This window comes from Petaurus breviceps, unplaced genomic scaffold (assembly GCF_028583685.1).
Source record: "Petaurus breviceps papuanus isolate PSGF00001 unplaced genomic scaffold, PetGlider_PUasm1.0 118, whole genome shotgun sequence".
NCBI lineage: Eukaryota > Metazoa > Chordata > Mammalia > Diprotodontia > Petauridae > Petaurus > Petaurus breviceps.
Genome location: NW_027185616.1, coordinates 14,907,697 through 14,925,114, shown reverse-complemented (window position 1 = coordinate 14,925,114; position 17,418 = coordinate 14,907,697). Strand labels below are relative to the sequence as shown.

At 37.9% G+C, this 17,418-nt stretch overlaps 1 protein-coding gene across 2 annotated transcripts in view; it reads right to left on the bottom strand.

The window, feature by feature from the left end:
* Positions 1-699: 699 nt before the first annotated feature.
* The window catches only part of LPAR1 (lysophosphatidic acid receptor 1), a 153,524-nt gene continuing 136,805 nt past the window's right edge, over positions 700-17,418 (bottom strand). For both annotated transcript variants that reach the window (XM_069086612.1, XM_069086604.1), the window contains exon 4: positions 700-2,801. In XM_069086612.1, coding sequence (XP_068942713.1) covers positions 2,500-2,801 — 302 coding nt within the window. In that variant the 3' untranslated portion in view covers positions 700-2,499. The remainder of the gene's footprint in view (positions 2,802-17,418) is intronic.

Here is a 17,418-nt window from a genome sequence, read left to right as displayed (position 1 = left end):
CCCTAAAGGAGCTTACTTATCATTTTAATGATAACGAAGGCCTCAATTTACTCATCTATAAAAATGGGTTGGATAAGATAATATTTAAGATTCCTTCTATCTCCGACATTATAATCTTTCTGGGACATTACGCAATATATCAACTAAAATCACTCATGCCACAGAGACTTTTTTTGTCATTTGTAGGACCTGTGGACCCTGTGTAAAATTTTTCTTCCCCTGAAGTTTAAATTTTAATCTTTTCTCACAGTTTTTATTTTTCATACCTTAAATCAGGAATTCTTTACTTTGTGTCATGAAACCCACTGGCAGTCTAGTGAAGCCTATGGGTCATTTCTCAGATTAATGTTTTTAAAAGAATAAAATATGAAAGATCACAAAGGAAACCAATCATATTGAAATAGTTACCAAAGTATATGTTTTTAAAAGTTCACAGATACCAGCTTTAAGGACCCCTGCTTAAAATTTTCTGTTTCTGTCCTTTGAACCCACTTGAAAGTTTATGCATCACTGTTAAGAAATTAGACCACTTAAAACAGAATTGCATTTTTGCTCCTGAATGTCTCCGTTTCAGGATCAAATTCAGGAAGCAACCACAGTAGAGAAATTCAGGAGAGGAAACTGTTGGAAATCAACATAGACCATGTTGGAAAGGTCTTAAAGACAAACACCAATCACGACCAACACCACATTATCATATACTCATTGAGAAAACTTTATTAGTGGCTTAGCATTTCATTTTCTTCCCTTCAAAGTTAAACTAGCCCTCCTGCTCCCAATATATTTACATGACTGAAAATTCCAGGGCTCATCTTCTCATTCACATTAACATATTTTATGTTTTAAATAAAATGCATCAATGTCAATCTCAGTAAAATGTTTGCACTTCCTCTCTCCTGCTCTCAGTTCTCTGCACTTTTTGCGCTAGTGCTCCAAACGTAAACTTTACCTCGAGTCCCTCTAAGCTTAACAAGTACTCTTACAGACGTCATCTACCTTCTTCCATTTCTCCAGACCGTTCTTGTGACCGTGTCCCCTCACATGTGATCTCCTGTGTCACACCAACGCACTTACTTACAGACCTTAGACTACATAATATCAGAACATCTAACAACATGAAAGCATCTATTATGGGGGAAGCCTGGGGAAGATGATACATAATACAGTCACATACCCACTCCCACTTTTCAGATATAAGTGCCCAAGCTATTTAATATAAAGGTCCTTTGTTCACTACATTTCACTGATAAGAGGCTTCTTCATTGGGTAGTTTATGGTACTTTTGATTTCTTTGTAATTTCTTTAAACTTATATCTGGTTTTCAAGATCTGGACATTAGACCAGTAAAACAAAACACTATTAGCTATATTAATATTTTATTTCTTTTGTGGCAGCTTACTATTTCTACTTAGATTTGCACTAAAAAAAAAATACTGTACCTCAATGTAACTCAAGTAACCACTGTTCTTTAAGGAAAAAAGAAGGGTAAGTTAATAAGATAACCATAAAAATGCCACCCACTCAGTGCAAAAACAGAAAATTCCTTTTTACAAAGGTAAAATGTGACATGACACTTCTCAATTTAAAAAAAAAAAATCCCTTTGTAATATGCACAGGGGATGAGAAAACACTCAGTTATCATAAATACATTTAAAAATAATATTGTGATTAATTTTTCTTTCATGATTCTATTCTCTTAGAGCACAAATCCCATCAATGAGAAACTAAGGACCCCTGCATATGTTACATGCTTGGTACCACAAATGAGAAGTTAAAATACCATGACACTAGAATACTATTTATTTCATAATCTAAAGAAATACTGGAATTAGGTCTAGGTTCTTCTATTTTCTAGAAGATTTAACAATGAGTATCTTTTCTTTTTTCATTAAAACAACTGCATAAATACATTACATGCATGCTTTTTTTTTAAAAAAAGAAACAATTGTAATTTACATCGTTTTCTTGTTTTCTGCACCAGGAAAAAAGAAATACTGAAGTTATGGTAGTGGAGCAAAAAATATGAAGACTATGATCTCTCTATGTATAAAATATCCATCAGAAGCGTGCTGACAAGCATAAACATGACATTTATTACATGAAATGTATTCTTAAAAAAAAAAGGATGGGGGGAAGCCTAAGTTTCTACATGTAAATGAAGTTAAACAGGCACAAGTATAATTAATCAGAACTGTTTTCAACTGGCACCAAAACAAAGCAGTCTTTGAAAATCTAATCAGTGTAGTTTAAAGAGACCTTCTGTGATCTAGTTATGAATTCCATTACCAGGAATTAGCTTTCTACTTTTAGCAGGGAGGGGAGAAATAGGATGAGTGTTTTCGCATATGCCAGTTCTCATACATGACCAGTCTTGTGCATGAGTGGGTTTTCTAGAAACCAATACTGTAGTTGATTAGTGTTGAAAAGACATCAGTTTGTTATTGTCCCCGAGGACTCCCTCAACAGTCTATGGCTGGTTCTCCATTTCCCACATGGTTTCTACACAACTGAATGGTCATTGCTATGAACTCCAGCCAAGATGGTGTGGTTGAGTGACGATGCTGAGCGGTCTGAGCCATCAGTGGGGCCGTTGGCATTCTCATTCCGCTGGCAGCAGAGGATCTGCCTGAAGGTGGCGCTCATTTCCTTGTCACGGTAAGAGTAGATGATGGGATTCATGGCAGAATTGAACTCAGCAAGGAGAAGGAAAAATTTTTCATAGGCCAGGACATCACACTGAGGGCAGCAGACATCTAGAAGCAACAAGACTAACCCAGGAGTCCAGCAGATGATAAAAGCACCTAGCAAGAGAAGGTAGAAAGAAAAAAGAAAGATTTAATCATTTTTGATAGCCATACAATATGATTTCTCTAGCCAATGACTTGAACATGGAATGTTCATAAGAATCTGGCTATTTCATAATAAGAGCTAAGAAACTGTATTTTAAAAAAAATAACCCTCAGATTTATACAGCATTTGAAAGCTTCCAAAATATTTCTCTCAGGACAACCTTGAGATAAATCATCAATTATTACATTTTTTTAAGGCCCTGGGGATATAAAGACAAAAATTAAACAGTCTCTGCCCTAAAGAACTTAGATTCTATTGAAAGAGACAAAATGGGCATATATAAATACACATAAAATACAAACAAAATAAATATAAGTTAATTTGAGGAGAGGGGGGTGGGAGAAACCAGGGAGGGCTTTTCTTTTTCATTTTTCAAATGCTTTATTAACTTCTGATTTGCATCATTCATTTCTGCCAGATTTTGAGTTACAAATTTTCTCCCTGTTTTTTCCCTACCCACTGCCCCAAAAGAGCAGTCCCACAAGATATCCCCACCTCCAATCTGCTCTCTCCCATATCTTCTCCCATACCCTCTTCGACTTTTCCAGTAGGGCATGGTGGATCTCTATGCCCCAGTGCCTATATCTTATTTCCCAATTACATGTAAAATAGTATTAATAAATATATACACACACTATTTTAAACATTTGATTTTAAAACTTTGAATTCCAAATTCATTCCTTTCCTCCCTTGTCACACACACTTACTGGGAAGATAAGCAGTTCAGTATAAGTTGTACATGTGTAGCTAATGCAAAACATTAACATAGCATATATATATATAGTAAAAAGACTGTATTTCCCTCCCTCCTATCCCACCTCCCACTTGTTCTATTCTTTGCTTTGATCCTGTCCCTTTTCAAAAGTGGGTGCTTCCAATTTCCCTCCCCCCCAGCCTGCCCTCCCTTCCATCACCCCCCCTCTTATCCCCTTCCCCCCTACTCTCCTCTAGGGTGAGTTTAGTATGTATGTCATTCCCTCCCCGAGCCAAATTCAATGAGAAAAAGGTGGACCCATTCCCTTTTACCTTCCTATCCTTCCCCTCCATTGTTGTAACCATTTTCCCTTGCCTCTTCTATGAGATAGTTTACCCCATTCTGTCTCTCCCCATCTCCTCTCATTATATTCCTCTCTTACCTCTTAATTTCACCTTTTAAGCATCATCCCTTCCTATTAAATTGGTCCTGTGCCCTCTATCTATGTATACCTGTATACATATATACACATATTCACATATGTATTCATACTCCCTTATACCCTCCAATATATGTATAAATATATTTCTATTCCCTTCAACTATTTTCATACTGAGAAAAGTTTTGTCAGTTACAATTATGGTTTTTCCATGTAGGAATGTTAATAGTTCAATGTTGGTAAGTTCCTTATGATTTCTTTTCCCTGTTTACCTTCTCATGCTTCTTGTATCTGAATATCAAATTTTCTATTCAACTCTGTTTTTTTTTTCAGCAAGAATGCTTGAAAGTCCTCTATTCCACTGAATGACCATATTTTCCCCTGAAACATGATACTCAGTTTTGCTGGGTAGGTGACTTTTGGTTTTAATCCCAGCTCCTTTGACCTCTGGAATATCATGTTCCAAGCCCTTCGATCCCTCAGTGTAGAAGCTGCCAGATCCTGGGTTATCCTGATTGTGTTTCCTCAATATTCAAATTGTTTCTTCCTGGCTGCTTGTAATATTTTCTCTTTGATCTGGGAATTTCTGAACCTGGCTACAATATTCCTAGGAGTTTTCTTTTTGGGGATCTTTTTCAGGGGTTGATCGGTGGATTCTTTCAACCTCTATTTTGCCCTCTGGTTCTAAAACATCAGAGCAGTTTTCCTTGAGAATTTCTTGGAGGATGATTTCTAGGTTCTTTCTTTGATCATGGCTTTCAGGTAGTCCAATAATTTTTAAATGATCTCTCCTGGATCTATTTTCCAGGTCAGTGGTTTTTCCCATGAGATATTTCACATTGCCTTCTATTCTTTCATTTGTTTGGATCTGTTTAACAGCATCTTGATTTCTCATAAAGTCACTAGCTTCCATTTGCTCCAATCTAATTCTGAAGCAATGATTCTCCTCAGTGAGCTTTTGAGATTCTTTTTCCATCTGGCAAATTCAGTTTCTTAAGGTATTCTTTTCCTCATTGCCTTTTTGAGCCTCTTTTGCCATTTGAGTTAGTCTGTTTTTTAAGGTGTTATTTTCCTCAGTTAAGCTGTTCCATCATTCTCATTTCTCTTCCCAATTTTTCCTCCACTTCTCTTATCTGCTTCTTAAGGTCTCCTATGGACTGTAACCAGCTCATATTTTCTTTTGAAGCTTCTGGTGCAGGAGTTCTGACTTCATTGTCTTCCTCCTGTTCCATGCTTTGAACCTTTTTGTCCCCAAAATAGGAGTCTAATGTTGGATTCTTCTGTTTGCTTTGCTTCCTTTGCCTGGTCATGTTGCCACTCAATTACTTGACTTTTGAGCTTTTTGCCATAGTAGGACTCTGCCACCAGGAAGGGGAGCTTTGTACCAAACACTGGAGTTTTCTCAGCTGCCAGAGGTATTAGTTGGGTGCCCTCTCTGAGGTCTCCACATGCTCTGGGAAGCTGGACACACACCCCAGGACCTCCACCCTAGATTGCGATCCAGATCCAAGCAGGTTAAAGCAAGAATGATTACCCCTCAGACCAGTTGCTTGGTCCCCCTACACTCTGCAGGCCTGGAGTTGAAGCTGCCATGTGGAGACGGCGGTGCCACAGCCCTCAGGGGCTTCTCGCCCCGGGAGCAAAAGCCAATGCACTCCCAACTACTGGGTCCCAAAGTCCACACTGCACTGACCTCTCACTTTGTCCTTAGGATCTGTGTTGATAATTCTGGACTGCTGCTGCTGGTCATAGCGGGTCACAGCTGCTGGTTATCTGGAGTCCCTCCAGCCGGCAGCTGGTCAGGCCTGCCCTGGGGCTAAAACCTTGGTGTGGAGCTGGGCTCGGCTCCCAGAACGATGCGCTGACCAATTCCTGCCAGGCTGTCCTCAGCAGGAGGTTAGCTTCTCTGTGTCATTTTGTGGGTTCTGTAGCTCCAAAGTTTGTTCAGAGTCCCCTTTTACATGTATTGGAGCCACACAGAGGTCCTTTTTCTACTCTGCCATCTTGACTCTGCCCCCCAATTATTACATTCTTTAACAGATAAGCAAAGAGAAGCTAAAAATGGAAAAGGTTTGTAGAATTTAAAGGACTGATGTGGCAGGAATCCATTTCGTTGGTTTAGCAGATGAAAAATCATTCAGACACTGTAGTTTGGGTAGTTGTTCCTTTCTGGAGTAACATTTGGGTTGCCCTAGTTCAGGCACCAACCTAAACCCTACTTCAGCTAGTGTTCAGGTGGAGATGCCATAATGACCCAGAAAGAAGTCATGAACACTTTCTAAGCATCCAGAATTCTGAGTTGAGGTAACCTGAGGGAAAATACCTAAAACATGTCTTTGTGACAGGGAAGATAGAAGTTCAAGGGAATCTTGTTATATAACAAGTAGATATAACATAATAAGTATAACAAGTATATAAGTATAACAACTAAGTATAAGGAAAAACTCCCAACAAATTTGACTCTTAAATTAAAGTCCTCCTTGGCTTGGAAGGTTTCTGAAAGAAAACCTGGATGGTACTTTATCATTCTTGGCATGCACTGAGCTAATAAAGGAGATGGAGAAAATAGGTGTGATGGCCACATTAGTACAAATAAGCTCTTGAAAAGAAAGGCAGGAAGGAGGATTTCTAGAAAGGGGTGCTACATGTGGTAGCAATGACCATTAGTTACATAGAACAGTTATATAAAGAATGTAGCTGACTACCACCAGTTACTTATTGGCCACTCTGACACACTTGAGATTGACTACGCTCTCATAGATGAGCTGTACATGTAGCAAGGACAGGGAAGATGCCTTCCTATGGAGCTGAAAGAGGTCTTAAAAGGAAGATATTCTATAGCTAGGGTGGCAGAATTAGAGTCTAAAGACTCAGGAAAAACCATGGTTTGGATTATACTTTTGATACTAGCTATGTGACTTGGCCAAGTTACTCAACCACTCAGACTCAATTTCTTCGTATGTAAAATAAAAAGATTGGACTCTTTTAAGGTCCCTTCTAGCTCTAAATCTTTGATCCATAACAAACCAAATACACAATTAAATACTTATTTTCTGTTTTAAGATTCTGTAACTTAATTGGTATGAACATTCCCTCCACCAATATAAACAGAAACTGTTTGTGAATTGAGAGTAAGCATGAGCTACTAAGTCTCCCCCCCACTTTAAAAAAATCCATCAGCTATGGGCCAAAATTTTACTTTATTTTTATTTACTTTTAAAGCAGAGACTTATAAAAACAAAACTAATTCCAAAATACACATAGACATATGCAAAACAAATTTATGCATTAGCCTTGTTGAAAAACAAAAGCCAAGAAAAAGAAATATGCTTCAATTTGTATTCTGAGTTCATTAGTTCTTTATCTGGAGATGGATAACCTGTTTCATGAGTTTCATGAGTCTTTTGGAATGGAAGTTGTTTGACCAGAGTTCCTAAGTCTTTCAAAGTTGATTATCTTTACAATATTACTTCAATTGTGTAGATTGTTCCTCTGGTTCTACTCATTTCGCTTTGCATCAGTTCAGATATGTCTTCCCAGGTTTCTCTGAAACCATCCCTTTCATCATTTCTTACAACATAATAATATTCCATTACATTTTTACACCACAACTTGTTTAGTCATTCTCCAATTCTTGGGCATCCCATAAGTTTGCAATACTTTGCCATTATGAAAAGAGTTACTATAAATATTTTTGTACATATGGGTCCTTTTCTTTTTTTTTATCTCTTTGGGATACAGCCCTAGTAAAGGTATTACAGGGTCAAAGAGTATGCACAATTCATTAGCCTTTAAGGGTTTAGTTTCAAATTGCTTTCCAAAATTTGTTTACAACTCCACCAACACTACATCTGTTTTCACACATTAGTGGGACAAACTTTTAAGGATGAGCCTCTGAATGAACCTAGGCTTGTCTTTGGGGAAGAAAAAAAAGACAATCTCTTACCATATTTGTTTCAAAGCCTTTACAACTTGGTAGGGTCTGCCAGAGTTTGTCCTTGATAGTATAATCATTGAGAATCTAGGATTCCCTCTGCACCATGAAAAGACATTCAAGTGGGACTTTTGGTGGAGACTATTTCTATACCTATTAGAATTTTGCTACTTTGACAGTTCTGAGCTAATGTTTACTTTTGCATCAAATATAAACAACAGTTACTAAGCAAATAAAATAACATGGTAGGAGGCATAGTTGCCCTACTTAGATTCACAGAATCATGAAATTTTGAAGCTAGAAGGGAAATTAGAGCTAATCTAAACTAACCACTTTTGCTTAGAAGAGCAAACTTGTGGGAAAATTGATTTTATTGTCTGCATGCATAGAAAGGCTGCTAATTCATGAGCCATAGATATATGTGAAACCAGGAATTCTACTTGGACACACCTGTAACAACAAGTAACAGAAGATAATAAAAATGAAATGGTTTTAAAAATCAATTTAAAATTCAAATCCACACTATTTGGCCATCTTCCCTTTTGTCTACTTTCCTTCCAACTAGACTGAATTAATAAGGCTTTACTCCAAATACAAGTGAAATAATACTCTAATTTAGGCACCAAAGTCTCCTAAACTGAACTCATTCCTTATTCCCCACCATACCCTACCTCCCAACATTTTTACTTTTGTGGAAGCAACCTTAGAGCATGGGTTCTCAAACTTTCTGGGCAAAGGACCCCTTTAAACTCCTAAAAACTGAGGAGCCCCCAAAGACCTTTTGTTTATGTGGGGGTATTACTAAATCCTCTATATTAGAAATAAAAGCTTCTTAAGTTACTGCTTTGGACCTCACAGACACCCTGAAAGGACTTCCCAGGGTCCCCAGGCTACCCTTTGAGAATCACTGCCTTTGAGCATTCTTTATAAAGAAGATTCCCTGTGCTTGTAATTTACACCTTCTTTCCCCCTCAAAAAATCCTCTTCCTGCAGTTCAGCTGCCACGTTCTCCACGAAATTATATACAATATTACTTACATTGTTATGCTATTATTCTTAACTTAGTTATAGCCTATCCTCAAATAAGTAGATCTCTCCTTTGACCCTTTCACTTTCTACCTTATATATTTACTTGTATACATGTCTTATTCCTCACATTGACATATAACATTCTGAGAGGCAAGGGCTATGCTATTTTTGTCTCTGTGTCCTCAAAGCCCAGCAGAGTGCCTCACACATAGTAGGCATGTTATAGATGTCTATTGAATTGAATTGCTGAATGAAATTGAAAGAATGGAATATTATATACTAATCCATATGTGAGGCCATTCATCACTTACCTCACCAACACACAGATAATATTAGGGAGAATTCAAACCTATCCAAAGGCTCTGCTTCAGGTCTTGAATAGGAATGGTATGGGATTCCTGAATTTTTCCAATGAGAACTTGTAAAGGTAGGATAGAACTAAACTGCTTTTGCATATGCATAACTCAGAGAATTTTTTTAAAAAATAGATCAAGGTTCAGTTTCCCAAAGTCTAGTCTTTGAATATGATAGTTCTCTTTTGTAAATTTTCAGAGGGGAGATTAAAAATAAAGTCAGAGAATATCCTCTCCAGAAAGCTCTTTGTTCTACAATAGAAGTATACAAAGCAAATTAAAATGGAATTGGGAAATGTTGGACAAAATTTAAAATGATACAACATAGATAACATTAATTTGTGATTTTCTAAGTCATGATGTGCTGTCAGGTATCTGTTTCTATTTGACACCACTATTCCACAACACATTCTTGTGTTCTACAACTATTTCTATTTATTGATTTAATTTTATAACTGATGCTTTCTTTGAGGACAGTCCAAGTTGCTTCAATTTCAAATAAATACACCACCTTAGTTTTTTCCTTCCAAAGAGGTTTTCGCTATCAGAAGATAATTACTAAGAAGCTGTTTCCACCTCAAGTGTTAACATTAATAGAGCTGTCACTGGGTGTCTTGTGAGTGAAGCTGCATTTTACAGGCCTGATAATTAAAACAGAAAACCAACCATAAAAGGGGGGAGAGGGGATATCTCCTTGGGTGGCTGGGAATAAAGCATTAGTCAGAGAGAAGCAAGGGAGAAAAGTTATTCACAGAGAAAACAACTGCTTAATTCTTGCTAATCCAAAGTGGCCCTATTATGCAATTTACTTAGAAACTAACTAGACCCACACCCTTCATGAATTGGATGTCTCTTAAAGTTTTCTTCTCTTCCTTAAGCTCTATTCAGTGAAAATTCAGAGCCTACACAGACACATAAACGCCACAGTTCTATCTTAATGATAGAGATGAAATGTTCTCATTAGAGGAAAGAAAAATCTATCTCATGGTTTAGATCACGCATTCTTCCTTTAAAAGATGATGACCAAAGACTGTGTAGAAATTCATCTCCTTTAAGCAAAAATTCTAAATATGTCTAACAAATCTCCGCTGCAACTGAACATAGTTTTAAAACATTTTTCAGGATTCAGATATGGTCCATAGTGGCTCTTCCAAACCTTTTCACCTCTCCTCAAACCTCCCATGGGTCTAATCCCACTCTCTCAGCTGAGAACCTTGTCTCATTTTACACTGGGAAAAATGAGTTCCCTATCTATTTCATATCACTCAGAGGTCTTCTGCCACAGTCTTCTCCTTCACCCCTGTCTCACGTGATTAAGTGGCCTTATTCCTTACCAAGGATAATCCCTCTACTTGTTCAAGAGATTCCATTCCAGCCCATCTCCTCTGACATACTGCCCTCTCTGGCACCTTCACTCTCTCTTATTTTCAATTTCTTCTTTTCTATTGACTGCTTCCACTGTCTACAAACAAGTCCATATCTCCTCCATCCTGAAATCCTCATCTGATCCTTTCATTCCCCCAACTATATTAACCCTTACAATATGGCTTCCAACTTCATTCCATTGAAACTACTGTCTTCAAAATTGCAACTGGTTTATTTGCCAAATCCAGTGGACTTTTCTCAATTCTCATTCTCCTTGACTTCTCTGTAGCCTTTGACAGACAATACTGATCACCCTCTTCTCCTTCATACCCCCTTTCTACCTAGGTTTTCATCACACCACTCTCTCTCCTTGTTCTTCTATGTATCAGACCACTACTTTTTAGGATTCTTATCCAGTTCCTAACTCCTAACCACAGGCTTCCCACAATGGGCCCTTTTCTCTATACAACATCACTTGGTATTGTCATCAGCTCCCATAGATTTAATTACCATCTCTATGCTGATGATTCTAAAATCTACCTGTCCTGCGCTCACTTTTCTGCTGACCTCTAATTCTACAACTTCAACTGTCTTTTAGACATCTTGACCTGGATGTCCAGTAGACATCTTAAACTCAACATGTTCAAAATAGAATTCCTGTATCTTTCCCCGCAAATTCTCACACCCTCCTAACTTCACCAGTACTATTGAGGACACCACCATCCCTGCAACCTAGATGTTATTCTCTACCCCTCACTAGTATCTGCAAAATCCAATCTGATACCAAGGTCTGTTGAAACCTGGTGAAAGTCCTCATTACCACATACTTGAATTATTACAATAGCCTACTGGTAGATTTGCTTCCCTTGAGTCTCTCCCCACTCCAAGCAATTCTCCATTCAACTGCCACAGTGATTTTCCTAAAACCCAGGTTCAATCATGCCAGTCTGCCTGCCCAAAAAAACTCTAGTGTCCCCCTCTTACCTCCAGGCTTTAATATCCAAAATCTTCTACTTGGCATTCAAGGCCCTTACAGCCTACATCTCCTGTCACTTTTCAGTCTTCTTATGCCTTGCTCTCCATCACATACTTTTTGATCAATTGTCTCCTTGCTGTTTCATGAATAAGATACTTCTCTTGGCTGTGGACATTTTCTCTTGCTGTCCTTCATGCCTGGAATGCTCTCATTCAATTCCCACTTCTTGGCTTCCCCAGATTTTCCCCAGATTTTAAGTTGCCACTAAAATCACATCTTCTAGGATCTAGAGGAAACCTTTCCCAAACATTCTTAATTCTAGAGCTTTCTTATCTCCTGTTTATCCTTTATATAACTTATTTGTATATGTGTATACATACATGTATAATACACATGCACATGTGTGTGTGTGTAATTGTCTTCTCCATTATTACTGGGGGCTCCTTGAGGGAAGAGATTGTCTTCTGCCTCATTTTGTGCCTGGTATATAGTAAGCACTTAATAAATGCTTAATGAATGGAAATAATTTGCTATCCATATAACCAAAACAAGGTGAAACTCACCAGAAGAACAGATAACTCAAAGCTAAAATTGTACTTGGAAATCTTGGAAAAGGTAACTAGAGAGGTTGCATGATATCATGGATAGAAGGCTGACCTTGGTGTCGAGAAGACCTGCACTCAAATCCTGCTTTTGGCAAATACTAGCTGTGACCATGAACAATTTACTTAGCTTCTCAGGGGCCCAGAAAGTTGTTTTTTTTTAATACTATCAATTCCATACTTATTGAGATCTGCATTGGCGAAAGGAATTTCCATACCAGGAGAAATCAAAAGCCTGGACCCTCTCTCCACGACCCAACCTATCTCAAAAATAAAAGTTTTCTTTGAATGTATCAAAATTAAAAGCCAAAAGCAAATTCCTACCTTTATGTTTCATTTTATCAAGAAAATTCATAGGATGAGTATTATTGATGTTGAGCTGTTTCAGTTGTGAACAATTCTTCATTGACCCTATTTGGGGTTTTCTTCGCAAAGATACTGGAGTGGTTTGCTACTTCCTTCTTCAGCTTATTTTACAGATGAAGAAACTGAAGCAAATAGGGTTAAGTGACTTTCAGGGTCAAATGGCTAGTAAGAGTCTGAGGCTGGATTTGAACTCAGGAAGATGAGTCTTCCTGAGTCAAGGCCTGGCACTGCTCCACTGCCCCTAGAATGAGTATTAGCCTTGATCATGTCAGAGCTTTTTAGTGGTACATAGCAGCAAATGCAGATATATAAATAACTTGAAAATATTTATTTTAAAAAATATTTTAAGTGAACAGTCAATTATATTATCATAATTAATACCTCATATTTGTATATTATGATTTTCAAAATGCTTTCCCATACCAATTTGATCTTCTAAACAAGGCTGTGAGATATGGCATTATTGTTTTGCTTTCTTTGTAGTGGCAAAGACCTACAAACTAAGGATCCACCCATTGGGGGATGATTGAACAAATTGTGGTAGACGAATGCAATGGAATACTATTATGCCATAAAAAATTACAAAAGGGAAACCTGAAAAAACTTGTATGAAGTGATACAGATTGAAGTTAGCAGAACCAGGAAAACAACTGGTAGAAAAAAATAACTTTGAAAGACTTAAAACTGATCAATGCTGTGATCAACCATGAGTCCAAAGGCCTGATGAGGCTAATACCTTGGCTGGTGAAACACACTGACAAAAATGGCCTTCTATTTAAATGGCCTCTATTTCTATTTAAAATAGAAAGCATTTCTGAAATATTTGCTTAAAATATCTGATAGAAGGCTGCATTTTATGCTTCACTATGGAAAACAGTTTTGGGACTAAAGATATGAAATAAACCATACAATTTTGATTATAGTTAATGTGGGAATTTATTTTGCCTCACTACACATAGATGGTACAAGGGTTTGCTTTGCTTTTCCTTTCTTTTTCCAAGTGGGGTTAAGAAGGAAAAGAGGAATAGGAATAGAGTAAGGAAGAAAAAGAAAATAGGTGCGGGTCCTTACGTCTGCCATTGAAACAATGCACAGAAGAAAACAGAGGGGGGAGCACGAAGAATCCCAGAGAAACAAAACAACAAGCTACAGAGTGGATTGATCAGCTTTTGACTTTGTAAAATTTGCCCTGGGCTCCAAAAGCTGCTACCTACAGCAGGCTCTGCCCAGAACAAAGAAGAATAGGCAGAGAGAGGACAAAAATTATGGACTACTTAAAGAGAATGCCCCTTCCAAATGAAACTTAAACATTTTCTTTAACAAAAGAGCCTATTTTCACACCATTGGAGTCAAGTTCTCAATGTCACTCAGATAAATCACTCCAATCAGCTGTTTCTGTTTTCTAAGGTTACTTTGCTCAAATTAATACAGCAATCTTTACCCATGGAGGCCAAAGTAAGAAGCAAGCGGGGAGAGAATGCTTTGAAAGAGCAGACCTCCTTGGCAACATCTGAACTGTTTGATGAAGAAAACAGAAAACATTTCCACTTCATCTGGTGAATCTGTGTTTTGCTTAAAAGCAAAAAGCAGACATCCCACAGATCTGAAAACAAGTTAGGTAGGTTAAATGGACTTAACATCACTGGCTTAGTGAACAAATCAGACTTTATGTCTGGGTAAGCACACTAGTCTAATTTTATTCCATCTTTGCAACTTTCAAGCTAATACCTTTGCTGCTGAAATACACTCACAAAATGGGCTTTTAAGGAGAAACCACTTCTGAAATTTTTGCTTGAAGGATCCAATATAGGGCTATATTAAAACTGCACTATAAAAATGGTGATCCTCTTTTTCAGCTCCTAAAATGGGTTATTATTCAGAAAGAATATTCCTTTTCCAACACCTCATTGAAATTGCACTTCTTTCTTTAAAATGGAGACTGGCTATAAACAGTCTCAACACACAAAATTTCTTTAAAAAAAAAAAAGAGAAGCTGTATTCTCACAGCTGGCAATTAAATAAGAGTTACATTTTAATGAGTGTCCAATGTTTTGGGGTTTATTTGTTTGTTTGGTTGGGTTTTTTTTTACTGCTAAGCCATTTACAGAACTGTTAAATAAATTAGTTACTTTGAGCTCCATTTTCCAGAATGATGCACAGGCATCTTAAGACATTTAGACTGTAAATATAAGGTGACATTCAGTGTCTCTCTTCTCCCTTTCTTCCTAACCACTCCTACTGACCTCAAGTCTTAGGATGCTAGAATCTTGGAATCTTAGTGATTTTCCCCCAGGTTTCTCACCTAAAGAATATAAGTTCATGGAGGGCAAGATTTCTTCATCTCTCTCTCCCCTTGTCCTCCCTCCCTCCCCCTTTTCCCCTCTTTCCCTCTCTTCATCTATCTCTCTATCTATCCATCCATGTATCCATCCGTCTATCCATCTGTCTGTCTATCTATCCATCCATCTATCTATCTCAAACCCATAGCACAGTGCCTGTTATTTAATGAACACATAATAGATGCTGATTGATTGATTGCAAAATCCCTACTGCCAGTATCAAATGAAAGACTTTGGTCATCCATTCTCATCTACCTTTCACAAATTGTCACAGTCAAAATGTCTCACCTGGAGACCACCATTCTAATGATGATACTCTTCTCAGACAGGATTCAAAAACATCTTCAAAGCCTACTAGTGAATCTCAGGTCACCTGCTCTCAACAATGAGACGTCAAAATAGAACTTTTATAAAAGAATGCACCGATATATTTCCATTTAATGTGACTGAATGAGATAGCTTGGGACAATGGGAGGAAGGCCCCCCCAGACACCTGCAGCACTTCTGATTTACCCATGTAACCTAACCACTTCTGGGCATTGCCATCTGCCATCACTGGGACACCCTTAGGTTTCCTTTGTACCTGTTGCCTTGCAGCTGAACTTTCTGAATGAATTAGAGAGTAGACTTCTTGAGAGCAGAAATGATCTCGCTTTTTTTATTTATATCCCCTGTGCTTAGCACATAAGTTTTTTTTAATTTGTTATTCTTGGTTTTGAGTCCTGTTGAGTAAATATTATTGCTATTGCCATATTATTTAATATACATTTTATAAATACATTAATTTATAAATAATAAATTTAACATATATTTCCTTTCTTTTTAAAGCAATTGAGGTTAAGTAACTTGCTCAAGATTACACGGCCAGTTATTTTTGTGTGGGTGCTGAGTATCTGAGGCCAGAACCAATCCTGGGTCTCCCAATGCCGGGGCTGATGCTCTTACTCACTGCACCACCTGGCCACCCCTACGCAATTGGGGTTAAGTAACTTGCTCAAGGTTACATGGCCAGTTATTTAACTTAACACCCAGTGGGTGTTAAGTACCTAAGGCCTGAACCAATCCCAGGTCTCCCGACTCTGGGGCCAGCGCTCTTACTCACTGCGCCACCTGGCCACCCCTATATTTTCTTTTTAGAGTTAATGATACGGCTACAATTTTTTAAGCATATGTTCCTTCTCCCTCTTTTTTTGATCTCTTTGGAAAATAGGTCTAGTAGTGATATAGCTGAATCAAAAGGTATATATAGTACAGTGACTTCAGAAGTATAGTTGCAAATTGTTTTCTAAATGGACAGACCAATTCACAATGACTGGCAAACCCTGGACTTGGAAAGTTATGTGTAGCATATTTAAGGTAACCATGTTGTTTTCCGACCCCCAAACCAGGATGCATTAGACAATCCTACTGCAAAGCCTCATTAAATGTGTGCTTTCTTTTCTTAGCTGAGACACACAGAATGTTCACAAAAATAATATACTTTATATCTCCTAAGGAATATGTGCTAACTTCCTTGGGAAGATGTATTCAGCTGCTAGAGGGATGAAATTGGGAAAGAAAAGGAAAAGACAGCATTCTAGACAAATGGGACAAGGCTGGAAACTGAATTGCATTTTGGGAAGAATATTTTTTCAGAATATGTGCTTTGTCAGGAAGGTAAGTTAATTTTCCTCAGTGGAGGGAGCTGCTTGCTGGACATTATGTTGGGACAAAGATACATAAAGAATAATATTTTAGGGGCAGCTAAGTGGCACAGTGAATAGAGCACCAGCCCTGGAGTTAGGAGGACCTGAGTTCAAATCCGGCCTCAGACACTTAACACAAAAACTAGCTGTGTGACCTTGGGCAAGTCACTTAACCCCAATTGCCCTCCAAAAAGAAAAAAAAAGAATAATATTTTATCACAGAATGGATTTCAGTGGTGGTGTCTAGATAAGGATGGTGGTGCATAGCACCCCTGTTTGGGTGGGGTGGGGGGCATCAACTGATTCAATTTGGAGGTTCTGAGCTGCAGGAAGGATAACTCCTGCAAAAATATGTTGAGCCCCTAGGAATGGAATGCCATCAGTTTGACTAAGACTAGGGCGTGAGTGGGTGGGGGCAGAGGATAGAATAAGTATTTATTAATACCTTATTTATTTATTTATTTGTTTGTTTGTTTGTTTGTTTGTTTGTTTATTAATACTATGAGCCAAGAACTGTGCAAGCACTTTTTACAAATAGTAACTCATATAAAAAAAACAACCTCAGAGGTAGATTGTTATTATTATCCCCATTAAACAGTTGAGGAAACTGAGGCAGATAGTGATTAAGTGACTTGCCCAGGGTCACTGAGCTAGTAAGTGCCACAGATATTTGAACTCGGGTCTCCTTGACTCAGGGCCAGCACTCTCTCCCCTGTGTAAGTTAGTTGCCTCAAGGAGGATTGAACCCACCCAGGTCAGAATAACAGACAAGGTTAAAGCTTCTGT